This window comes from Conger conger, chromosome 1 (assembly GCF_963514075.1).
Source record: "Conger conger chromosome 1, fConCon1.1, whole genome shotgun sequence".
NCBI lineage: Eukaryota > Metazoa > Chordata > Actinopteri > Anguilliformes > Congridae > Conger > Conger conger.
The window spans coordinates 63,457,585-63,467,860 of record NC_083760.1 but is presented as its reverse complement, the minus strand read 5'-3'; the positions used below and the strand labels follow the sequence as shown (position 1 = coordinate 63,467,860).

General features: G+C 37.5%; 1 protein-coding gene across 1 annotated transcript in view; it reads right to left on the bottom strand.

Annotated features, from left to right (window-relative positions):
* Positions 1 to 1,049: 1,049 nt before the first annotated feature.
* Positions 1,050 to 10,276, bottom strand: part of LOC133138437 (collagen alpha-6(VI) chain-like) — a 58,035-nt gene continuing 48,808 nt past the window's right edge. The window contains exons 36-42 of the mRNA XM_061257210.1: positions 10,028 to 10,124; positions 8,764 to 9,441; positions 7,837 to 7,939; positions 6,290 to 6,426; positions 4,040 to 4,210; positions 2,826 to 2,873; positions 1,050 to 2,567 (exon numbers count right to left, since the gene is read on the bottom strand). Of these exons, the coding sequence (XP_061113194.1) occupies positions 2,395 to 2,567; positions 2,826 to 2,873; positions 4,040 to 4,210; positions 6,290 to 6,426; positions 7,837 to 7,939; positions 8,764 to 9,441; positions 10,028 to 10,124 (1,407 nt within the window). The 3' untranslated portion in view covers positions 1,050 to 2,394. The remainder of the gene's footprint in view (positions 2,568 to 2,825; positions 2,874 to 4,039; positions 4,211 to 6,289; positions 6,427 to 7,836; positions 7,940 to 8,763; positions 9,442 to 10,027; positions 10,125 to 10,276) is intronic.

Here is a 10,276-nt window from a genome sequence, read left to right as displayed (position 1 = left end):
GTATCTCAGAAACTGGTAATCTCCTGGGATATTCACGCACAACAATCTCTAGAGTTTGCAGAGAATGGTGCGAAAAGCCATTCTGCAGGCAGAAACGCTTTGTTAATGAGAGGGATCAGAGGAGAAGGGCCAGAGTGGTCGAAGCTAACAGGAAGGTCACTGTATATTACATCTCCATAGAAAATGAATGGAATGCTGTATTCACTTGATGTCTGGACAACTCGTAAATTTTGTTCCTACCGAAGAAGAAATTCTTCAAGAGAAAGTTGAAAGCAGCAAGTTCTCTTAAATCACTCGTACCAGAGATTCAAGAACAAATCTGTTTGTACGAGTGGTTCTTGTGTGACACCCATTGTAAGGTAAATTAACTGAAAATATTGTTCACTACATTTTGCATAGAGCGGTTGAGGGTTTCGTTGTACTTCGCCCTGTCACTTGGATAATTTAGGGCGTCAAGTTACACAGTGTTGGTAATAATTACTTTTAGATACAAATGGTTTTTCATACAGGTCATATAAAATGTGCAAAACAATTTCCTGTGCCATCTGGTGATTCATCTATGACTGCAGACATTCTGTCGAATAAATAGGCATAACTATTTAAAAATGTACAGAATTTAGGATTTGTCTGCTTTTTCCAAGTTGATTGCACTCAAGAGACCTGCAGAAATAAACATACCAAATCATAGTTGCTTGATTAATATACTGTAGCTTGTTGAACATACAGTATACATATGCTTGTAAATGACTGTGCCATTGTGTTTTGATTGAGAAGATTGCAGTCAAATGTTCTCAAAATCAGGTTTTTTTTACCTATAGATGTAAAGATCAGAAGAAAAGGAATTCAGTAAAATGCAAATGCATTAAATCAGACTTAAAAAAAACTCAAAATGTAGAAACGGGGCATTTTTAGTTGGGTGAAAAACTCCTATTATGGGCACAGATAAGAAGCCAGACCCTTTATTTACTCCCTCTGTTCACAAACCAATTACAGATGTTCCACAGTAACTCACAGGCTGAGTGTAAAGAAAGGCAGAGAACTGACATCTGTTAGGCCTGTAAGTTTTATTGGGGTTTATTGTGCAAGCAATGAATGCATTTATGACTGAAACTACTAAAATCCACAAGATGAGGGCTTTCCTTTAGGCTTCTGAGATTAAAGAATCCTGTTTCCATATATACTTCACCTGTGATTTATTTAATAACAGAAAGCTCATAGCTGATGGTTACATTTCTGAATACTAAGCAAGAAAGATCATTTGTACATGATTGAATGAGTGACATTACATGACAGGAACTCACAGGAATATATTCACTCATACTTTATGGTGAGTATGGGATCACAATAAAACATTTGTGCAAACACATTACCTGAATTACCAAGGCATCAGAAACATGAACTATTTGATACAGTTGAATGTGGTTATTACTGTTCACAAACTGATTCACATTATATTTCACATACTTATTTTTTTCTCTCCAATTTTAACACCAAAGATGAAGATTAAAATTGTCAATAGTAAGAAACTTAAACTTAAAGGTTAAACAGTAAATGGCAATTGTTCATTATTCAAATGGTTATCCTTTTATAAATATATATCCCTGATGCCAGACAATGTCCCGAAAACCAGAAAAATTAACAGGCTATTTACATTCATGAAAAACAGATAACCAACAGTAGGTTGCAACAGGCAATTTGTTTCTCATATTCCATCAAGTTTTCAACAATCAATGTACAGATAACTACTGGAGCAGTGCACTTTTCTATTCAGGTAGCGTGACAGGCTATGAAGAGAATTGTTGTGTATGAACATATTTCTGTATTGCTGTCTCTGTATAGCTTGTTGTTTTGGGGGGGGAGATTCTACACTAATCATCTCTACATCAAATCAAGTTACACAATTATGTATGAACAATAACTATCTATGTAAGATGTTCATATGGCTATAAAATATGTATTACATAACATTAAATTCCTTCAGTTTTTTTAATTCTATCTTTGCAGACTAAAACACCTTTTCTATATACAATGTCTCAGCTGGCAGTATTACAGCATTGATTGTAATCAAAACATAGTCTTGTAGTTCTTACAGAAATATTGGTTCTTTGTATTTGTATCGAAAGGGATTTTAAGAGGTCAGAATAATATACTGTATGCAAAAGAGAGTTTTGGTCGTGGGCTGGCAGGTGCTTCAAGAAAATAAAACCACTACAGTAATACAATACATCAGCAATACATCCCACTTTACCCATTAACAGTCTCTTTCAACAGTACTGTGGCTTTATCATAATGATCGATACAGGAAATACCAGATTTTCTGATTCCACCAGTAAACATGAACTCGACTGGGGGTGTGATTTAATTGGCTAAAGTGAACTGGATTCTGGGTCTTCCTTATCGTACTGTCAGACAGAGCGCCTCACACACCTCTTGAGTCTCAAACCTATTGTCGTTCCCACCACACCCACCGTACCAGAACCGGGAGCACTCTTTCTGTTCCATGTCAAAGTACCATTTGAGGGTATAGTTTTGACAGCTCCCCTCATCCTGCCTTAGGGAACATAGAACTGTGGAGGCCAAAAAATGAGAGCCAAGGTGACCATCTGGACACATACGATTTCATTAATTTAAAACAAAAATCATTGCACATGGATGTATGTATCAGTACAAGTATGTAAAATGTAAATACTAGTACTAATAACAAAAACATAATAATGTTAATCATAATCATACTGCAATTTTAATGACAATTTAATGGAGATGTGAATCCAACTAGAAATATACATACAAATATTAATATTAAAATGCAAATGACGACATCTCACCTTTATGAAGTTTTCCCATATCTTCAGTCCTTTGGAGTACAGCTGGAACTGCAAGCACAAGTGAACACGACAAAAGTGAAAACCATAAAAACACAGCCGATATAATTACAATAATTACTTATTAATTAATCATAACTAAAAATCAGGAAATGTGGAAACCCAGATTTATTTAATTTTGCGCCTGATGAATACAAAATAAATTGAGTGAACTGAGATTTTCATCATTTTATCACTGTTCTTATTTGTTTATACTTATACTTTCATAAATACACTGGATGCTTTCGTTAACATGCTGTCCTATGCTGCCTTCCATCACATAGAGACAACTTTAGACATAAAAATGAACACAGTATCTACCCTCTTTTCACTCACATTTGAAATATTAATGCAGCTCCTAAACAAATGTATCAAAAGGAACTGCTGAATTATTTTCACAATGGTCCATTTAAAATGCTTAAAATAGCTTCAATTTAATTATTGTTATTTGTGATTAAATAACAACAATATTTCATATTGAAACATTAATATTTAAAATGACATAATGACCAAATACTGGTTGACATATACGGATATGGAAATATCAGGCATGAGCGAGAAATCCATTCACGGTTTTAAAAAGTTATAGGTGCCAATTTCTCCTTGTCAGGAATAGTAACATATAATTTCTCCAAATTATATGTTACTATTCCTGTTGCTAAAGTGTATACATTTAAAATTAATGTGTCGTTTTTGTTGGTATATTTTGTATTCATTAGATTATGGGGGGATGTGACTGTGAATACTCAGCCATTAAAGGCACAATAACTGCATGCCAGTTAACATCACTTGCAGTGGAAAGCAAGGCCAGTCAAATTAGTTAAAAAAGAAAATCATGAAGGTTATTGATTCATCATCTTTATCACATAAACCAGAGCTGAAATCAAGATATATTGCCATGCGGCATGCATCAATAAATGTAGGTTCTGAAAGTTTGCATTTCATTTTCTGCTGAAGAGCTTTGCCATCTCTTCAGCAGAGTAACCAGAACTATCCAATGAAGTCATTACAAATCACCTCTGCTTCAATCACTTTCTTTTTGGTGAGAAAATGCACCCTCTTTGAAAAAATTTCCCTGGGTGGATTCCCTGGGACAGAATATAGCTCTTCAAATATTGATAAATCTGGCAATGGCTTTGCTTAGTTGGCAACAGCGGTTTGGGGGATGCTGGACTTACTGTAAGCGCCACATGTGTGGAAACACTTGTCTTCTGTGTTAAACTTGTTGCTGTTACCGCCACAACCGCCATACCAGAAGAGTGAGCATGCACTGACTGCTTTATTAAAGTACCATCTTTGCACATATTCCCCACAGTAGGTACCAGGGTCCATGTCCAAGTCACACTGGGCTGAAAGCAAAACAGCTTGTTTACTCCCTATCAAACCACAAGACAGCCAGCTGGGCACATGCATGTGTGGGTTGCAAGCAAGCATGCAGTTGCAACAAAGATGACAGCACATTAAAAATGATACAAACATAATAATTCCATGCAAATAAATTCAGTTGTTTTTGATGTCTGTATACAGTTTTAAATTAATTCTTACAATATGAATATTATAATATATATACACAGTATACAGTAGTGCGCATAAATTTCGGCACCCCTGGCCAAAAATCCATTTACACTTAATATCTAAGTGAACAGAAGTGAACCTGACCTCTAAATGGTAAGTTAAACATGAAACATTTCTTCAAATTTTAAAGCAAGATTATTTTTTATTAAATTTTTTTACAGTTTCAGATAATCAAAAAGGGAAAAAGGCCCTGTGAAAAAGTTTGGGAGCCTTGTCAGTTACTATTTTGTAACTCTTCCTTGGGCCACTACAGCAGCTTATAAACACTTCCTGTTGCCAGCGAATAGTCTTTCAATTCTCGCTTTTGGAATTGTTCCACATTCTTCCTGGCAGAACACCTCAAGCTTGGACATGTTTTTTGGCCTCCTTGCATGGACAGCATGTTTGAGATCTCAGATTTTCAATAATTTTCAAGTCTGAGGACTGTGATGGCCATTCCAAAACCTTCCTCCGTCTTTCCTGCAGGTCCTTCATGGTTGATTTTGAGGTAGGCTTTGGATCATTGTCTTGCTGGAATACTCAACCTCTCTTCAACTTCAATGTCTGGACTTACAGCTATCTTCTAAAATGCCTTGGTATTTGGTGGAATCCATTCTTCCTTCCACTCACACAATATTTACTGTGCCCCCAGCTGCCACACAACCCCAAAACATAATGGATCCACCTCCATGCTTCACAGTTGTCAAGGTGTTCTTCTCTATAAAGGCTTCAGCCGTACTTCTCCAAACATTGCTTCTTTGTTGGTGGCCAAAAAACTCTATTTTTGTTTTGTCAGTCCAAAGCACATTGTTCCAAAAGGCTTCAGGCTTCTCAATGTTTTCTTTTGCATACTTCAGATGCTTAATTTTGTGTTGAGGTTGTTCTTTCTGGAAACTCTGCCATGTAGGTCTTTGTTGTTTAAAATATGTTGTATTTCTGTCCTGTGAACAGCTAGAAAAAATTCAAATAAAAAGCAATCTTGAAGAAAGATATCATGTTTAACTCTGTACCATTTAGAGTTCAGGTTCGCTTTCGATCACATACAGATTGATTGTAACAGACATTTAAACCAGGGGTGCCAAATTTTTGCAGCCCACTGTATGCATACGTATTATATAAAAATCGCATGACTATTTAAAACCCAAATAAGTAACTGATTTTGGTAACAGTCACTTAGATCATAGCCAGGCATCTTTTATTTTCTACTTCACTTTGTGGTCAGGCTTTACCAAACTAATGAAGAAAGGATGTACTGTATATGCACTTTAGACACAGCAGACATTGACTGGGGGTGTTCTATAATTATGGTAATAGAGATGGAGGTATTTGGATAGCAAGTCAACCTAAGTTAGGAATATACTGTAGAAGTTTATGGGCTTACGGTAGTATCATATCTCTCTTTGTCTAATGACTAGTAGGTAACCAAAACTTGAAATTGATCCATGAAGGAATTAGTTAAAGTTCTAATAAAACAAAAACCAGACTGACATGAAACATTATTTAATTTACTGGAGTGTTTATACTACGGATGGGGAGTACACTAACCAGTTGTCCTGAAATTGGCCTGTATTCTATTATACTGTATATCATTCTGATAACATATTAGGGTATGCATCCATGCAACTCAATCTTGCCAGACTAGGGGAGAATAGGGAGAGGTTGCCATTGTTTTATTTGACTGTACAATATCATAGACTGTAAGTCATAATATTGTAAGTGCACCATAATGAGGCACCCACAAAGCAAACATGATACCTTTGTGAACATGGGACTATAATTATACATGATGTAAGATAATGTATTTCATGATGACCGTTGACACACTGAGGTACACTGTGATTATCAAAAGGCTGTGTGAGGGTACAAGAGGGTACCGATGCGCGTGGAGAACCCATTGTCATCACCGCGTCCTGGGCTTGGCAGGTTTTCAAATTCCTCCTCTTCTGTTGGATCGATGTACTCCACCTCTTCAATTACCTCTGGCACAGGAATGCTTGGTAACGGGATGAACCTGGAGATGAACACAGAAGATTTGCTGCCGGTTGTTAGAGTCATGATGAGATCCAATACTACTGTCTTATTGCTATGATTTTATTGCCAATTATTTCTGAAGCAGTTCCTCAAAAGTACAACAGCAGTGCTTCAAATATAATTCAGACAAATAGTCCTCTGATAGAAGATAAATGTGCCAGCATTTACACAACATGCTGCATCATGACTGCTAATAACCAAGACCATTCTTGCAGACAGAGGTATGAACGGATTGCAGGCCCTTGCACAAAATGGGCTACTTAATGTGTGAGCTGCAGGATATATGCAGGCATGCATATTACATCATTCTGAATATGGTGATAATGCTATGGAAACAAAACAGTGCTTATTAAATTATAATACTTCCATGTATGAGCATGGAATCAAATGCAATGGAAAAGTAATGCAGAGCAGGAAAACAAGTGTTGGCTAAATGGCTTTAAGTCATCAAGTGTCCATGGTATCAAATGAGTCTCACAAATGTTTCTGTTGAACTCAATGGAAAGAATATTCAGAATAAAGTTTTAGTACAACTTGAAAATAAGATATCCAGAACCTGATGATGTTGATATGTCACAGACATGCAAAGGATATGCAACAAAATACTAAACAGGACTACTTTCATTTACATAAAATTGCCGTGTCCCAAACGTTATGGTGCCCTGAAATTGGGGGACTAGGTGTAAACACTTCTGTAATTTCTACATGATGAAACCAAAATGTATAAAAATGCCCCTTATTAAAATCAGACAATGTGCACTTTAACCACCTGCAATTTTTTTTTATTACAAATCTCAAATTTTGGAGTACAGAAAAAATGATGGGTCTTTGTCAAAAATTATTGAGGGCACTATATATACTATACAGTCCCCTCCAAAAGTGTTGGAACAAAAAGGCCAATTCCTTTGTTTTTGCAATATACTGAATACATGTGGGTTTGAGAGAAAAAGATGAACATGACAAGAGTTCAGTGGCAGTGTGTTTTGGGTCATTGTCTTGCTGCATGATTACGTTCCTCCTTGCTGCATGATTAATGTTTTTGTAGAACCAAGAGTAGACATTCATATTGTCTATTTATTGTTTAACCAAACAATCTAACAGGACACATTTGGGCAACATGAAACACCTGTCAGTCACATGTTCCAATACTTTTGCTTGCCTAAAAATTGGGTGGTCTCATACAAATATGTTCTTAAAAGTTAAAAGATGTTTAACAAATCAAGATAAATATACCAGGAAATAAAAGCTGAAATTCAGATCTGTCGTCTCATGTACTGAACATCTTTTGACCTCAAGCTCAATTGTCTTCAGTGTATAGCAAAAACAAAGGAATTGACCTTGCTGTCCCCATACTTTTTGAAGGGACTGGATACAATGTTTGAGACATTACCTGTCAATGGTCTGGCCTTCCAGTGCTTCCCCCTGGCCATTCAGAATCTTTATATTCTCACATTGCCTTTGAAGGGTGGCTGAGGGATATGTATTTATTCCTCCTGTTTACAGAAGATTGGAATGAAATCATTTGGCAGAAACACACTGACAAATACACACATACAGAACCTGTAAGCTAACCCAGGTGCAGATATATGTGCAGTGGAATAAATATTACTGCAAAAGGCAAAAGAGGATTACAATTTTGGAATGATTTCAGTTTTCTCTGCCAAAAATAAATGTTTGGCCATCAAAGGTTTGAGTGTACAAATCTTGAATAACATCGTCTGGCATTTGTTTAATGTGGACAAATGAGAAGAGAAGAAAGTAAAAAGAAAATGAATGCACGGAATTATGTTCAAATATTGTATTATATGAAATAAATATGTATCTGATTACCGTCAGTTTAAATAGATCGGATCTCCACTCGATACATTTCTCTGTTGAGATCGTATTTCTTTTTCCATCACTTTTCATGTTATGCTTGTTTTAAATTGTATTGTTTCACTGTAATGCCCTCTGGAAAATATCATGTAAAACACTCCATTGTTCAGAGTGTTACATCCAGTAAAACTTGGCATGGTTGTGCATAAATGGTCCTAATGTTGCAAAGGTATCTAGGATTCTTTTTCTTTCATAAACGGTTTCACTGGTTTTATTTAGTATGTGTAGTCTGTCTTTGACAACTGTATGAACAGCAGAACAGAGGACTGGTAAGTGAAAATAGCTCGCTGGTAGAATGAGCAGTTTGCACATATGATATGGTATTCCAAATTTGGAGGTCAGAAAAAAAAGTGTGTGCCATAGTAAGAAAAAATAAATAAATAAATAAAAACAATTAAATACAGATTATAATGTTGAATGGTCTAATGATCATGTGACTTACTTTTCAACATGTGCAGGAAGCCTCTGAGGAATCTTTGAGCATACTCTTGTTCACCCTGCTTGATGTGACCCAGGTGTACTATGTGCTGCTCCAAAGGGAAGCTTGCAAGCTCCTCTACTTGTGCATCATTGAATTCATCACCTATAGTGAGGATGAAAACCACCACACCCTGACACTTTGCTTGCAGGGCAATGGTGTCCAGTTTCACTCTGTCCCAGGAGCTGGTCTCCCCTCCAACGATGGCCAGGACCATTTTGGTTTTGCGAGGATTGCCAGCCTTGAGCATGATGTTCTGTATGGTCCACTCTATGGCGTGGCCTAACCCTGAGGCTCCCCCGATCTGTTGCATAGACTGGAAGACATGTGTTTTCATTTTGTTGCGGTCCTTGTAGCCCAAGAGGTCAAACTCCACCTTTACTGGCACCTGGCCTTCCCTGGGGGGGTAGCTGGATGTGCTGTGCTGCACCAGAGCTACCCTTGCTTGGTTGTTGGGCCCATCAGGCTGAGTGCTAATCACGATCTGTTCCAACACAGAGCCCAGAAGCTGCCTCATGCCCTCATACTGGTCCGACTGCATGTTGCGTGAGCTATCCACCACCAATGCCAGGTCTATGTCCAACTCCAGAGGCACCGGTACCAGATTGATGCCCCTGCAGGCCTCAGCAGGGCTGCAAGGGTCTGAGAGACAGGAGATGTGGTCAGTGAATGGCATGTTGTCCAAGCGCAGTTATAAATCCTTTTCTTGGCTATGTGCAACATAATGCCAATGGCACATCACTCTGTACACTTCAAAATATTTCAGAAAATATCACTATCTAGGTCAGGGGTCTCCAACCCTGGTCTTGGAGAGCTACAGGGTCTGCTGGTTTTCATTGTTACTCTGCACTTAACTGTAATCAACTGCTCTAATTGATTAATTAACTAATCTCACCTGGTTACCTGGGTCTCAGCAGGGTGCTGATTTTAAGGTGAAAACAAAAACCAGCAGACCCAGTAGCTCTCCAGGACCAGGGTTGGAGAGCCCTGATCTAGGTGTTTTTGATGGCACAGTTGCCTCTTCAGACATGTTGCCTAAACATTAAAAATTAAGTTAAAAAATATCAATGGATGTTGTCACTTTATACAGTCTTATTTTTAAATGACTTTCCATGAAAATGAAAGTTTTGATTCAATACAAGGGGTATTTAAGGGACTACTTGTCCCTTGCATCCGGTGTGCTGTATATCCCTTTCTTGTAGAACTTCAGAACCTCCTACAGGCTTACCATAGCAGATGACACATTGCTGGACCTGCCTCAGGTCAGACATCTGATCCTCTGGTCTCCCCATGACCGTGAGCAAAAAGCTCCTGGTTTCATCAGCCTGAGAAAAAAGAAAAGGTAACATGGCTTCACTATGTCTGTAAATCTAGGGAAGCAGGAAAACATGATTCAGGTTTGATTTCTATCTCTGTTGTGACAATGCAGTGTCTACCAGGTTCCAAGTTTAAATGTAAATATCCAGCTGTATAAATG